Source organism: Cyclopterus lumpus, chromosome 14 (genome assembly GCF_009769545.1).
Source record: "Cyclopterus lumpus isolate fCycLum1 chromosome 14, fCycLum1.pri, whole genome shotgun sequence".
In the NCBI taxonomy this organism is placed as follows: Eukaryota; Metazoa; Chordata; class Actinopteri; order Perciformes; family Cyclopteridae; genus Cyclopterus; species Cyclopterus lumpus.
This window is the reverse complement of record NC_046979.1, coordinates 22,442,776-22,459,141: the sequence shown is the minus strand read 5'-3', so window position 1 is coordinate 22,459,141 and position 16,366 is coordinate 22,442,776. Positions and strand designations below refer to the sequence as shown.

The following is a 16,366-nucleotide window of genomic DNA, read 5'->3' as shown; positions in this document are numbered from 1 at the left end:
TTTAGATATTTCTTTCCAACTTTCCCAAAACTGCCAACCATATGTCAGTGTCAAATATGATCCGAGTGGTTGAATTCGTTCTATCCAAAGGTATTAGTTCCATTTGACTAATATCTGAATGGAAATTGCTCATTCAGATGCATTCACCTTGAAGTGAGCAGGATCCATCTCTGGTATGAGCATTACTGGGAGCCGCTCCTCTGACTTCAGATTGGACACTGTTATTGTCACCGTCTAAATTGTTTATAACCTTTTAGGTTAAAGACAATTTAATGCTGATAGGACTGGCATTCGGGTTGAGATGGCAACCGTGTTCTGGAGGACCACCGATTATGAAGCTGAAAATGTTACTAATGAACGTTTGTCTTAATAACCCATCATGTTGGCATTTTAATATTGTTTGTTAAGGGAAGAAGTAGTGATTGTTTACTGAAGAAGCTGTCAAAGTATTTTTGTTGTAAAAATAAGGAAATACTGACGGATCATTCCACTCTCCATTAGTCTTATCTCTGCATCCAAAAACGTATTAGGCTTTCCCCCCCAAGGTATCTGTTGAAATGCCATCACAAAGCCATCATTATCCAAACCATTCACAGAGCCACAATCCTGGATTCAATTATATCCAGACGGATGTGTGCTACATAAACTACGACAACTGCCTTCTTTTACCGGAATAGAAATCAGGTTTCAATGTAATGGTGCAAAGAAATAAAGATCCAATTTCTTCTCTTTCAAACTCAGAGGCTAAATATGCTAGCATGTGGAAACACACACACACACACACACACACACACACACACACACACACACACACTCACCTTGCTGGCACCTTTCATATTTCCAAGGCTCTCATAAAGGATGGATGCCTAATGCAGGAGGATTTAGCTTTGACTTTCAGCCATCTTTTACGTCCGTTGCTTGTCGTCAATAGAGCTGCTAAAAATGGGATAAATGTTGGTTGGAAAAAAAGACGTTTCATAAATGAAACGCACTTTTACTAAAGCGTTTCAAATCAATGCCTCATCTTTGTGCCCACACTTTTAATTCTGTCACATGCACAACAGAAAGTCGTGCAGAGGTCAGCGAGCCGGTGATAGTGTATCAGCATATCTGCTGAGCACGGCGCCTGCTGGGAGAATTACAACTATTGATAACACAGGATGTCTGAACATTCAAATCAGTTATAGGAAACCGTCTTCTTAAATAATTCATGCCTTCTCGCCAAGTATACATTGACGGGCTTTGCGACACGTCCCCCAGCATTAGTAAAGAGAGAACTGGAGGCGGGCTGGGATCGGGATCAGATGTGACAAAGACCAGCACGGCTCGCTGAGAGCACAAAAAGACCAACGGTGCATTTTAAAGGCTGGCGACAGACGTAAACAACCTTTTGTTCCACACGCTGAGACTGCAGCTGACGCGTCTGATTAAAGCTGTCTGATACCTGGCGACTGATGTAGTTATCTGAGATCAAAGTGGGAATCATGTGCAGGTATCCATGCCAGGAGCACTAAAGCTCCTACACAGTATAAAGCAGACCTGGATCAAGTTTCAATTTGATTGAAAAACAGAAGCAATTAGTCTGTTCTCAAAGAAAAAACATTGTCAGTCCTGAACTTCAGGCAATTAAATTTGTCTGTGGAATGGTGCATTCCAAGTAAGAGTCTTACAATGCCTCTGCAGTGGCTCCAACCTGTTCTTCCCGACACATAAGGAGGCGTGGTCAAGACTCCTTGGCGGTACCAGACTCTTAAGGGACGAGTCAAAAAGTCTGCATTTGACACCTAGGCTATGAGAGCTGGTGGTTTGAAAGGACACACTGTCCAGGGGCGGACTGGCCATCGGGGATACCGGGGAGGTGGGCCGGTATCCCCGATGACGTTAAATTTAGTCTAATACCTAAAGTCAGTAATCACTGACTGACATGTATACTGCTCCTGGTGACCTGTATTCACACTCACGGTTTGGATGTTGCTTGAAATGTTCAGGTTAGCTGGCCAATCACAGGGAAGCAGCGTGCTGGTAGGGAGGGTTGAGCCCTGTGATTGGGGGAGTAGGGTGGTAGGCGGGAGGTGTACCGACGAAGTGACTGTGTTGTTGTTATGACGAATGTGAGCGAAGCAACGTGAGCTAGTTAGCATTCAGGTTAGCTACTGTTAGCGAAGTGTGAATAAACCGGCAAATAAAAGAAACCAACGTCTGCGGGTCGTTCCTGTGGACGTTAGAGTATCATGTAGCCTCTTGACATGTATCAAGACTAAGAGAATCAGACACACAGACGGATGTATCCGGTAATTTTTCAAAATAAAACATATTTCCTTTTCAAAATAAAATGTTTTTCCGTTCTTGATTTTTTCTCTCGATTTTTTTCGATTTTTCTTCCTGTGCAGGAACTCCCGGGCCACTTTTTTCCCCCAGTCCGCCCCTGACACTGTCTGTTGAAGCTCAAATACGGATTGTCAGGATATAAAGGAATTAACTTTACTACTTTATTCCAAAAGTAGTAAAGTTACATTTGCTCATTTCCCATGAGCAAATGTTTGGATGGTACCAATAGAACCACTCCATTCTTGGTACCACGTCTGTCGAGGCTCCAGTGGAGCTGATCTGATGCTAGAGGGTGGAGTTAAAACACTGCAGACCACTGATTGGTCAGAGAGAATCGTCACAAGAGGACACAGCACATCCAGTGCAAAGTCACTGTTTTTAGATCGCAAAACTAAGATCAATAGTGTCAGATTTTTTTATTTGCTCGAACCCGATTTTAAAAAATGTCTGCCTTCAAAACTATGCCGTACACGTCCTGGGACCAACTGCGTACACTATGCCATACACGTCCTGGGACCAACTGCGTACACTATGCCGTACACGTCCTGGGACCAACTGCGTACACTATGCCGTACACGTCCTGGGACCCACTATGCCGTACACGTCCTGGGACCAACTGCGTACACTATGCCGTACACATCCTGGGACCAACTGCGTACACTATGCCGTACACGTCCTGGGACCAACTGCGTACACTATGCCGTACACGTCCTGGGACCCACTATGCCGTACACGTCCTGGGACCAACTGCGTACACTATGCCGTACACATCCTGGGACCAACTGCGTACACTATGCCGTACACGTCCTGGGACCCACTGCGTACACTATGCCGTACCCGTCCTGGGACCAACTGCGTACACTATGCCGTACACGTCCTGGGACCCACTATGCCGTACACGTCCTGGGACCAACTGCGTACACTATGCCATACACGTCCTGGGACCAACTGCGTACACTATGCCGTACACGTCCTGGGACCCACTGCGTACGCTATGCCGTACACTTCCTGGGACCCACTATGCCGTACACGTCCTGGGACCCACTGCGTACACTATGCCGTGCCGTACACGTCCTGGGACCAACTGCGTACACTATGCCGTACACGTCCTGGGACCCACTATGCCGTACACGTCCTGGGACCAACTGCGTACACTATGCCATACACGTCCTGGGACCAACTGCGTACACTATGCCGTACACGTCCTGGGACCCACTGCGTACGCTATGCCGTACACTTCCTGGGACCCACTATGCCGTACACGTCCTGGGACCCACTGCGTACACTATGCCGTACACGTCCTGGGACCAACTGCGTACACTATGCCGTACACTTCCTGGGACCCACTATGCCGTACACGTCCTGGGACCAACTGCGTACACTATGCCGTACACGTCCTGGGACCCACTGCGTACACTATGCCGTACACGTCCTGGGACCAACTGCGTACACTATGCCGTACACGTCCTGGGACCCACTGCGTACACTATGCCGTACACGTCCTGGGACCCACTGCGTACACTATGCCGTACAAAGTGAAGTTTCTCTGTTGGTTTGCTGATTCAGTTAGTGTCCTGCCTAAAACTAAGAAGGTGCTCTAGAGAAAAAGACCTGGTTCCAAAAGTGAGTCGTAAGCCAATACAATAGTATTGGGTTGTGTTGTATTGTATTGAGTATTGTATTAAGATACCCTTTAAAAGACATGTCAACATATCCTTAAAGGTCTTGTGTTTCATCTTCATTATTCTATTTAACTGGTGAATATTGACCAAAATTGTACCAAAATCCAGAAGATCTTCTTCTTCTTCCAGAGCATCTGGCCTTGCTGTGACTGACCTGCAGTACTTACACATGTCTAAATGGACTAAACCAGTTCAATCAGGAGAGAATTGTTTTTAGAGTTTAACAATCATTTATTACAATTGCATATATTTGAATAGTGCAAAGTCTTTGGCGATTGGACGGGGTAGTGATGCTGATATCTGTGAAGGCAGAACCCCCCTGGAGCCCAGACACTGGTGGTGGTGTAGAAGAAGAGTTGCTGTAACATGATGATGAATGAGGCGCAGGACTGATGCTGATTGGAGGAGCCTGGTGAGGAGGAGGGTCCATCGGCTTGAGCTGAAATGACTACTGACAGCAGCAGAGAGGAGAACATGTTTTAAAGGTTTGCCAACAATGCTTTGATTGGCTTACAGAACTGCTCCGCCTCCGATTGGTTCATTCATCGTACACGCCCCCAATCAGCTGATGGAGTAAGACTAAGAGACTGCTTATGAATGAACAAGAGTGTAAAGAATGTCTTCCTGTCTGAACTTCCGCTGGATCTTCATTTAATAATATAGTTCTTGAATGGTTGCATGAGATTTATTCCTGCAGCAGGAGATAATATATATTCTGGGAAGTTTAATGATGATGCCGACATCTGAATGAGATATCCTGACATGTCTCTTGAGCCATCAAACACATATTGGCAGTTGAATATATTGTAAAAACTGATTTATTTTTGTTAGATTATATGATTCTCCTGATTCAAGGTGCTTTTTTATATAGTTAAAATTGTCCTAATTGGGTTTAGATTCTGTAACTCAACATTGTAGGTGTACCTACCCCAAACGTGACTCACTCCAGCTCATTTACCTGAATACATTCAGCCAACACAGAAGAACTTGTGTCAGGTTCCTGCTCTTGCTGCAAACAAGCTCTTTCTCATTTCAAAACATTTCCCAAAACTTGGACTGACCTCTGAATGCCAGGCCCTCATGAATAAGTTGCATAACATTAGTGTTCTTGTGCCAGTGGATTCTGAGCTTCTGCAGATGACTGAATCCATTGAGTGAGTGCTCTTTATTCAGTCGGCCCATGTTTTTGCATGGGTATTAGCTTGCTTTGGTCAGAGGCCGGTCTATTGTCTGCGTGCTCTGCCCATCCTTGCATGATGTGAATAAAGATTAGCATGGATTGTTTGCATAAACCACGCAGGGCCTGGTGTTAATGCGCCGTGGCAGGAAATTATGTGAATGTCACTGCATATATAAGTGAAATAAATGAGAGACACAATCTGCTGGGAGGAGCTGGGCTGCATACGGCTGCGACTGATCAAAACGACGATGATTTAAGTGAAATGGCTTTGTTCATTTGGGCATGTTAAAATCAATATGTCCACCTCCTATTTTGGAGCATGGGTAGTTGATCTAAGCCACATAGTTTAGCTTTCTTCTTTTTGCTCTGCCCCGAGCCTCGCTCCATCAGGAGTGATTCATGTGGGCCGTGCAAAAAACAATGCCATTCTAATTTGTCATTTCTGCATGCGTGGCACCCTCGCGCGTGGTGGAGCCTTCACAAGGTCACCGGATGTACCTGACCCGCTGTTAGGCAGAACAATGGGGGTTTAAAACTCAAGGCACAGGACATGGTGAGAAGTGCTTCGCCGTCTCAGTTTATCCTCTGTGCAGAAGTGATTGCTGAAAATACCGCACATTCCTGCAACTCTTCCTTCTCTCTCTTGATGGTGTTATTACCGTCTTTATCCTCACAGTGGATTGATAGCACCAAGGTGTTAACAGGAAATCGCATGACCAAACGGTGCAGCCTTAATCAACTGAGGGGGGGTTCTGTGAACGAGGGCTCAGCCCCCCCCCCCCCTCTCCTTGTACCCTTGACTCTAATTAAGACCACGTATCTTAGATTTTGCTGAGGTCAGGGACGGATTTTAATTTAAAAACCATTAAGACGAGCACATAGTCAGGACTTGTGTTGCATCCCAGGTAGATATCATTTTAATTAAGTCTTATCTTAGCTCAATTTCTCTGGCACGAGACATCATCATAATTCCTCAATAACAACCTGAGAGTAAACTGGTTCGGTGAATGTGATGGGCTGCTCATTACGTTACAAGTATTGACCCTGTGCACCTCAGGCTTTTGCCTAACATAATGCCTACTCATGTTCATTTTTTTATAGTTTTTTTGTAGTTTTCCCTGATCCGATGTGAGGTCCTGGGACAGGGATGTCGTATGTGTACAGATTGTAAAGCTTCTCCGAGGCAAATTTGTCATTTGCCATTTTGGGCTATACAAAATAAACTGAATTGAATTGAATTCATTCTCCCAACTCGACAAATGCTGACAATTGGTCGGTGGTCCTTCAGACTATGACGCTTTGTGACCTAGCATCCGCGTTGGATATTACAGGAGCCAGGGTCGGTTTCCAATTGTTAGGAGCGTACTATATTTTCAAAATAAACTTCTGTCTTCACAGGTAGTTTGGTTTGGGCAACAACACAACTTAGGTTTAATTTAACGTAACTGACTAATGACTCAAACAGGAATTGCTACGGAAATGACGAATTCAGTCAACGTTGACTTTTAGTTTCACATGGGAAACAAACGGAGGTCCTCTGGGTGAAAGTCCTGTGTTGGTTTGACCCGTTCGCCTTCTCAGCCTTTATCTACTACTTAACTACTAAGTCTGTTGCTCTGACGCTCTAATAATGAAGTGGGTGGGTTTACATCGAAGGGAGTTGGTATCCGATGTCGAGGGGCAATGCCCTGTGGGAGTTTTTGGCGAGTTGGGATTGGGAATGGGTTTAGTCAGGGTAATTATGGTTTGTAGCTGCTGCATTGGAATGGTGGGACCAAAGCAATAGAATAATATGTTTTATTGTTATTAACACCCGGAAGTCCATTGTGAAGCACTTTTTTTGTGTTCTACTACCAGAGAGTGGGCAATAACATTTACTCACACCTGCTAAACAGATGTAATTGTCTTGGGGGTACTATACCGTGCAGTGCACTTAGTACGCTCATCTTTAAAATAAATGATTTTATTGTGAAGTAAATTGTCATGGGACAAGATTGATGATATACACAACAGTTGCTTTCACAGTTGCACAAACATTTGATACCCGACGAGGACAATGCCGTGTGCCACTCGGATCTTTCCCAGTGACGGCCTCCACAGCCCTCGTGGATTTCCATGTGTTGCCTCCCATCCAATAGCTTAACAGCGTGCCAAATTGATGTTACGGTAAAGAAATGATCTTGTTCAGTCTTCTCATGTCATCGGGGGTTCTGAGTGCTGTTGTCAGATGTGCTCCAATTGCCACTCGCTTCCTCAGTGGCCCGCATCCCTTCCATGCATACAGATATGGAGAACCAGTGCAGGAACACATCAGTAAACAAAGTCAATGTGGTTTGGTGATCTCTTTTTGAGTTATTGAGTTAGTCTAACATAACACCTCCCAGGTCTACAAGGTGGTGCTGTAGATGTTTCCAGAGAGCAATGGGACAACATATTAGAACTCTTAACATCAACACTTTTCTGTAACTTGTTAGGGCTCAGAAAACCATAGATGGACAAAGGGATCTATAAAAAGCCCCCAGCAAGAGAACCGGGCTTTGCAATTTCACATAGTGGCCAAATGGTGGAATTACAACTTCTGGGCCTATCGGGTGATACCATTGATCCCAAAATGACTTGTTGCCATAGATTAACATTGGGAAGGAGACATCAGTAACTCAGCGGCTATTTGTTCTTTTTTAAGTAAATCAACTTGACAATCTGAGCCCCTATTTCCTTAAGGTTAGGACCAGAGTGCAGAGTTATTTTCTTCCTCTGTTCATGTGAAAGAGAATGGTGCTGGATCGAGAGCTGGGAGGACGGCTTAAAGAAAAACATCCGTGGGCTCGTTCTGTGGGCCTCATGGATGTGGACGTCGCCAGAACACCTGTCATTGTTTACTCGGAGGTCAGGTCAGGATCAGGTTTTCTTTGCTTGGAGTGACAGCACAGAGTTGCACCCGCATGGCTCGGGGAGCTCGGGCATCCAACCTGGCTCCAGGTTTGATGCGTTATGACTCGATCAAACACAAAGACTTAAACATGTTCGCACAAAACACCATTTAAGAAGGTCCTGAAACATGTTGACATATTCCAGTCTCAACCCAGCTTCCAGGGACCTCGGGCGGGCACATGCTTTGCCTGCTAGCTAACCGAGCTTTGGCTGTGTTCCTCCATGGATTTAAGGACATCTGAAAAGATCCCTATGAGGCCACAGCACTTATCCTTTTTGTTTAGTATTATAAAGACCCAACGCAAGGTGTGTTCATTCTAGGTCTGTGTCATTCAACAATTACAATTCTAAAGGAGGATGGAGGCTAATTCAGCATGATAAGTCCTTATAATGTCATAATAACCAGATAAATACATTCTGGACTCACATTTGAAGTAATGTCATTGTTATATCAATGAAAGATTGAATGAATGATCATTACATGACCAGTACCTCATTGAATTATTCCGAACTATTATCCAAAAACAAGCCAAACATTGCAGCAAGTAAACCCACCATCATCTAACAGAAAGCACATTAAGATCAACAACAAATCTCCCACAAATAAGCCTCTGGGAGAAAACCAACAACAAATATTGATATAACAACATATCATAAGTTACTTTTCTCCTCAGTTCCCATACTTTCAAAAAGATATTTAGAAAATGCAAACCAATTCCATGTCCTATACCGATCAAATCTATAAATCTTTAAATCTTTTTTAATAAAGAATAACATGAATTACCTTCTTCCTCTCATCTTTAATCACATTCCTGTATCTTCCGGTTTTCATACCGCATATCTCTAATTTGTATACTAATATAATTTGATCAAATTAGAATCTTTCTCAAATAAACAATAAGCACTCACTGTCACTGTTACATCCCTTACGTGAACACTTTTAACTGCTCACATGACGTCTCTCCATCTCCATGTAAAGCACCCAGACTCACACTACATCATATAAGAGGTGTGTGTCGATGCACAGCCTTTCCCCTGATGTCTATCCCAGCACACAGTCTGTGTTTTTACCGAGTGTTGCCATGATGTCCAAGCAGAACAAAGCCATCTGGTCTTCCAGTAGTACGGCGCCCTGTATCATGGCGGTCGTGACATCGTCACACAATGCAATTGGTTCGTGTACAGAGACGCACATTGTTCCTTAACCTAGTTATGTGGTTTTGTTGGCTAAGCATCACTCACTAAGTGTTGCCCTTACTAAACTAACAGAGGAATATTTCACTGTACTCTTAGTCATGATAACTAATACTGCTGGACTTAGTGAGCTTTAAAAACACAATTGCAAGTGTATCATTTTTTATTAAGTCACCCACATTTGTTCCCCCTGTTCCGACTTACAGGGATCCAAGTGTCAATCAAGCACTACCCTTAAGGACCTGCTGGAGGTCCCTGGACCCCCAGCCACGGGGTCCACCTACCCTAACCCCCCATGTGAGAACACTGCTGCAGACAATATGGTCCTCAGGATGGAGGAGGTAGTGATGAGAGAGAGAAAGAGAGAGAGAGAGAGAGAATGTAGCCTATTTAACGAATAAAAAAAGATACTGAAGCGATGAAATGAGCCTTTTGCATTGTATGTGTACATACAGAAAGAAGAGAGAGAGAGAGACATAGAGATACACAAAGAGAGAGAGAGGGAGAGAGAGAGACAGACAGAGAGACACGCAGAGAGAGAGCGAGAGGGGGGGAGAGAGAGAGACAGAGAGGGAGAGAGAGAGAGAGAGGGAAATACAGAGAGGGAGAGAGAGACAGAGACAGAGAGGGAGAGAGAGAGAGAGGGAAATACAGAGAGGGAGAGAGAGACAGAGACAGAGAGGGAGAGAGAGAGAGAGAGGGAAATACAGAGAGGGAGAGAGAGACAGAGACAGAGAGGGAGAGAGAGAGAGAGGGAAATACAGAGAGGGAGGGAGAGACAGAGACAGAGAGGGAGAGAGAGAGAGAGGGAAATACAGAGAGGGAGAGAGAGACAGAGACAGAGAGGGAGAGAGAGAGAGAGAGGGAAATACAGAGAGGGAGAGAGAGACAGAGACAGAGAGGGAGAGAGAGAGAGAGAGGGAAATACAGAGAGGGAGAGAGAGACAGAGACAGAGAGGGAGAGAGGGGGGGGGGGGGGAGAGAGAGAAAGAGAGAGGGGGGGAGAGAGAGAGAAAGAGAGAGGGAAATACAGAGAGGGAGAGGGAGAGAGAGACAGAGAGAGAGAGGGAGAGAGAGAGAGAGAGGGAAATACAGAGGGAGAGAGAGACAGAGACAGAGAGGGAGAGAGAGAGAGAGAGGGAAATACAGAGAGGGAGAGGGAGAGAGAGGGAGAGAGAGAGAGGGAGAGAGAGAGAGACAGAGAGGGAGCGACAGAGAGGAGAGAGAGAGAGAGAGAGGGAAATACAGAGAGGGAGAGGGAGAGACAGAGAGGAGAGAGACAGAGAGACAGAGAGAGAGAGAGAGACAGAGGGGGGGGGAGAGAGAGACAGAGACAGAGAGAGAGAGAGAGAGAGAGAGAGAGAGAGAGAGGGAGAGAGGGAGAGAGAGAGAGACAGAGAGACAGAGAGGGAGAGAGGGAGAGAGACAGAGAGACAGAGAGGGAGATACAGAGAGGAGAGAGAGAGAGAGAGAGAGACAGAGAGGGAGAGAGAGAGAGAGACAGAGGGGGGGAGAGAGAGACAGAGACAGAGAGAGAGAGAGAGAGAGAGAGAGAGAGACAGAGAGGGAGAGAGAGAGAGAGACAGAGAGACAGAGAGGGAGATACAGAGAGGAGAGAGAGAGAGAGAGAGAGACAGAGACAGAGAGAGAGAGAGAGAGAGACAGAGACAGAGAGGGAGAGAGAGAGAGACAGAGAGACAGAGAGGGAGAGAGAGAGAGAGACAGAGAGACAGAGAGGGAGATACAGAGAGAGAGAGAGAGAGAGAGAGGGAGAGAGCGCGCGCACATCCAAGTCTCCGTGAAGCATCTCTCGGAGAGCATCCATTTCACGGCACTTTGAAGCGGAGGAGACGGTGCGCATTTCTCCATTTCTCTCCTCCGAAGTCAGTTTCCTGGAGAGACGCCGTTGTGTTCCGGCTTTCTCCGCCACAGTCCGTCCACTTGGAGCGGCTCCAGAAGGCGACCCCGCATCTCGTTGTGTGGAGTCGGACACGCAAACACGGAATATCACCAGCGGGGGTTTCAAGTTGTCCTGGAAGTTGCGCAGTGACAGCAGATGATGGGGATTTGTGGCTGCTTGGCGGTGCCGGGGAAATGCCTCCTGCTCCTCGGACTTAAATTGTTATTCCTTGTACCTGCAGGAGTTCCAGCCCGGAGCGGGGACTCTGCATTAAAGGACAACATCACCGTGAGACAGGGGGACAGCGCCGTCTTGAAGTAAGTGTGCCCGCTCTCCTCCTCTCCTCTCGGGCTGCTGCCGGAGTTACTAAAGGTCACCGGAGCCGACGGAACAACGCTCATCTTTGTTTGGGCTTTCTTAATATGAGTTACTACTGATAGAAGTGCGTGCACCGCACGCGCGTGCATGTGGAAGTTGCATAACGTACAGAAGTCGGTGTGCAGCCTCTCCTCGTTGCCCTTGAATGTTATTGATCCGGTTGCTCTAAGGTGTGTTGGATGCGGAGCCGAGCTATAATTCATCACTGGGAGGGGTTATGTACTATTGATTGAAGTGTGTGATACAAATGCAATTATGATTTAAATGGCGGGGCTGGTTTGTTTTAGTCACACTGAAGTGGTGAGACTCTCTTTCTGGCAGTTTGTAGCATAAATGGAAAATCACTAATCACTATATTATTATATTATTTCTATGAAAGTCCTATGAGAATATATATAATATCATTTGTATATATAATATGTATATACTATATATATATATATATATATATATATATATATATATAATATACATATATGTATATATATACACATATATATACACACACATATATATATATATATATATATATATATATATATATATATATTTATCTAAATATATATTCCTGAACAGTCTTTATCTGTGTGTCTTTATCCCATGTGATTGTGTTGTCTTCTCTCTGCTCACTGTGATATGCTTTGGCCTGTGACCCATGCTGTAGGTTTGCTGTAGTTCCTTGTATAAAAATAGACCAGGTGTGGTGCTGCAACTTCACAATCACTTTGAAAAGATGCGAGATAGGGCTCCACCCACACACACACTCACACACACACACACTCACACACACACACACACACACACACACACACACACACACACACACACACACACACACGTACAAAGAGTTATCAAGAACAGACAGAAACCATCATATACTGTAACACCTGTTACATCCACTCGCTTCACCTGCTTGTTTTTGAGTGCTGGGAAGAGGAGACTGTAGGTCAACAGGTAGAGAGTATGAAGAAAAGATAGAATGAGCATCCCACCCAGGAAAGGTTAACAGTGTAAAGAATGGAGGCGTGTGCATGGTGCTGAGGCCCAAGCGATGTGACGCCTTGATTTTTAACATATGCTTACCAGTAGCACACATCTGTACGGTGCTACAGATGCTAATTGACTGCGAACTTAAGTATGATTTACAAAGCGCGCGCTATAAAAGACGGACATTTGTACGGATATGAATATGACTCCTCGGTAATGTAGTTCCACATTATCCTCAAGCTGTCAGCGCGGGTCAGTGCAGTTCAGCTGGCTCCGAGCCGGCTGAGATATGAGGTATTTAGACAAGAATAATTGCACAGTTTAATGACTGCTGACACGGAGGGGCAGCCGAACAGCTTGCCTCTGCACCACGGGGTGGAAGGCGATCATGCAACATAGCCGCACCGGCTCGCCACGGATGGGGGGGGGGGGGGGGGGGGGAGTTGATGTCCTTGTGCAGCCTCAGAGCCACAGTGTTGTGATCATGTCTCCAGTTAGAATTGTGCGCCGGCCTCCACTCATTAGTGGAACTTGTTCAGTAGTCGGTCGGATCCACTGGAAGCCGACCTTTCACTCGCCACATCTCGGACGGTGACGGGGAGAACTCCACCTCTTGCTCCTTCGTCACGCTGCAGCTGGAGCGGCCGGTCTCCTTGACTCGCTCTAACCTATGCACCGCACAATAGAGGAGCCTTCAAATAACTCGCTGAGCTGCCGTGACCCCGAGCTGAATCTTAAAAGGAGAGGTGTTAGGAGAGTGAACTCAAAGGCCGACAATACAGGCGTGCTGCTCCTCAGTGTGTCCAATAGACTGCCCCGGAGGAAGATGAACCGCTGCCTGTCAGTGCAGCCAGTCGGGCCGTAATCAAGGAAACCATGCCCGGCTTTGAGCTTCTCCCCAAGCAGGAGGGGCTGGACGCGGTTGAAAGCAGCAGAGAAATGAAAGGACGCCATTCTCATTCGGCTTCCCGGCTTCTGCAGGTTGGAGGGTGGGTGGGGGGGGGGGGGGGGGGGGGGGCGTGGAGCTGGTATGTGTTAGCATTGTCCGCACATTTGACAGCTAGCTGGTGCTGGAGCACCCCCTGGGCGGATGCTGTGAGGGCCCCACTGCCTCGCCTGTGGGAAGCCTCTCTCACTCCCCCATCTCCAGAAGAGACAAGGGATGCAGAGGCCTGGAAGCTGGTTAGGTGGGCACTCTGAGAGGTGGGGGCTGTGGTGTTAACCTCCGGTACACAGGTACAGGCTCGGAATTGGAAGACGCTGTATCAGTCTGAAACAACTCATTTCCAAATATGTTAGAATGTTCGGAACTTGCATTTGCCATGCACACATAGCTCTGATGAATGTCGTGTTGCCATTAATGCGGTTCGGAAGTTAGTATGTCACATGGTTTGTGACATTAAAAACTGTCAGAATAAAAGAGATTTAAAGAGCAAAACAGAGGGTTCATTCCAGCTTGGCGCAGTTCCCTTTTCTCTCTCTTTTCTCTCAGATCAGGAGTCCAACAATGATCTGAGAGCTCGTGGAGGGTTCAATGCGTTTAGGCCCAGGGAAACTACAACGATCCCGACAATATGCTTTAATGAAAGATGTGTTGCATCGCCGTGTTTTCCGGTCGCTGGCAACGTTCTGAAGGTGCTACTTCATTTCTACGGGGCTGTTTTATTAACACAGTCAAGGGCAACACGAAGCAGAATCATTCCCACATACAGAAAAGCCACCGCCAACAGGAACTCGAGCAGATGTGAGCAGGAGAATAATTATCATCATCAGGGCTTCAAAAGCAAAAACGTTGATTAATTTTTTTATTTTTACAGAAATGCAGACCACTAGAAAAAGAAGGAAAAAAACCTGGATTAACAGTCAGAGGGACACAAAGGTGATGCCAGATCTGAGCTTGTCTTTATTTTGGGATGTAATTCATAACCTGAACATCCATGATTCTTGGTGAACAACTGATTTTTAATTGGCTGGAATGTTGCCAGTATTTGTGTCAGTGTGTCATTGGTTGGAAAGTAGGGCTTCACAACTAAACAATGATTAATCACAATCACGGTTTTGGCCTCCCACAATTAACTGAGCGCGATGTTGGCGTTCAAAAAGGCGCTCGTGGAAAACTGCGACCCAATATGATATCAAGCGCTTCCCAAACTAACAGCCACCGCCGATTGAACCTCCCTCAATGATACGGCTGCAGTTCAGCGTAGAGCAGTGATATACTGTATATTACTTTTTACGCCCTGTGAATGTAACTGTATTCCTCCTCCTCCCTTCTGCTGTTAGCGTCTCGTGAAGGATAGGACAACACTGAGACGTCCACAAAGTGTGCAACATCACATCAGTAAATTACAGCGAGAGATGTGTTCATATGTAGGCCATATTAATATATATATTTATTATAACTCATAATAATGAATGATGATGCATCATGAATACTGTGGGATTACTATTCTTTATTTAATGGGTTATTTGGGATTTTTTTGGGTGATGCATATGGACTAAAAAAAAAGCTAAAATGTCGGCTGTTGGATGGCGATAACCATGGCGACGGGCGAAGCTCCGGAACATTCGGGTCAGCCTCAGCGATCATTTTTTTTAGGGAGCAAGTGGCGAATCTCTTTGCTCTATGACCATTGTCCTTTTAAGATCCACCACTCAAACTTAATGACAGCATGGCTGCCTGTTAGCCCCCCCTCCCCCCAACACTCCCAAAGAGAAGCAGTCACTGCTGGTCTGGAAACATGGACCGAAGCCCACTGCCTCCCCTCAGTGTCAGCGGCTGCACTGACAGGCCCTTTGTAACTCTCCTCCCTGTGGATCCTCTCCCAGGTGGACAGATTAGCACCAGAGGTGGTTGAGGTAATGTGCTGCTGACCCTCACTTAGCCTTGTAAGAGTGTGGAGCGCCAGCTGATGACGGGCCGCTGCCAGTGAAGGTGCAGTCCCACTAGAAGTGACACCCCCGTTGGTGAAGGAGGGTGCCAGTGGAAATGCTTCCTCTGCAGTGGGAAGTGGCTGCACTTCTTTTCTTATGACGTGATCATGCAGCTCTGGGTTGAGTGACATGTCTCAGGACACGCTGATGCAGCACATTCAGGGGGAGAACCTTCTAGTATTGTCAGCTTCACACTGAATGGAGGTGCACATGTTGGGGGATCTTTTGTTCACACTGCAAACAAATGTGACACAAATCTGATTGAATGTGGACACAGAATTCTGATTTCTGTTCCAGATCAGGGCCCCTTTCACACGCCATATCCCATAAGTCTGACCACTGGTCATAATGGTATTACTGAATTATGTTAAATCATGTTAGCGGTATGAGTTTGTGTCTGTTTATGAGTCATACATGATCTTTAAGAAGGAGTAGATGTTTACCGGGAAGTGTAGCTCGATATATTTTATCAATATGTTAACTTATATAATTAGGCAATGCTTTTGTATACATGTGCGTGCTTGTTGAACAGGTTTATTGAGGAAGTATTGGCTTTTTATGAGCAAATGTTTTATTCTTTCGTGGTTCACTTCTGTTTCTCCTTGCGGCCGCTCTGCTGTCGGACTCTTCTTGATGTGTTGTGTGTTTGTAGACCAGTAACATTGGAGCTTATCATAATTTAGCACCCATCAAACATGTCGTGATATTTGAAAGTCTCCGCCGGTCCACGCTGAAATAATTCACTTTCACTAACAAACACGTGACGTTAAGTGGAAGTCCTGCTTTAAATGTGAGACCTTTTCAATATTGTATACGCTAGCTATATCATATATTTATATGAGGCCAGTGAAA

General features: G+C 45.8%; 1 protein-coding gene across 2 annotated transcripts in view; it reads left to right on the top strand.

Annotated features, from left to right (window-relative positions):
- Positions 1-16,366, top strand: part of opcml (opioid binding protein/cell adhesion molecule-like) — a 267,544-nt gene that overhangs the window by 105,492 nt on the left and 145,686 nt on the right. Inside the window, exon 2 of one of the 2 annotated variants that reach the window (XM_034550263.1) lies at positions 11,457-11,532. In XM_034550263.1, coding sequence (XP_034406154.1) covers positions 11,457-11,532 — 76 coding nt within the window. Of the gene's footprint in view, positions 1-10,561; positions 11,533-16,366 lie in introns of those variants that run through there. The other variant, XM_034550262.1, reaches the window with a different exon arrangement.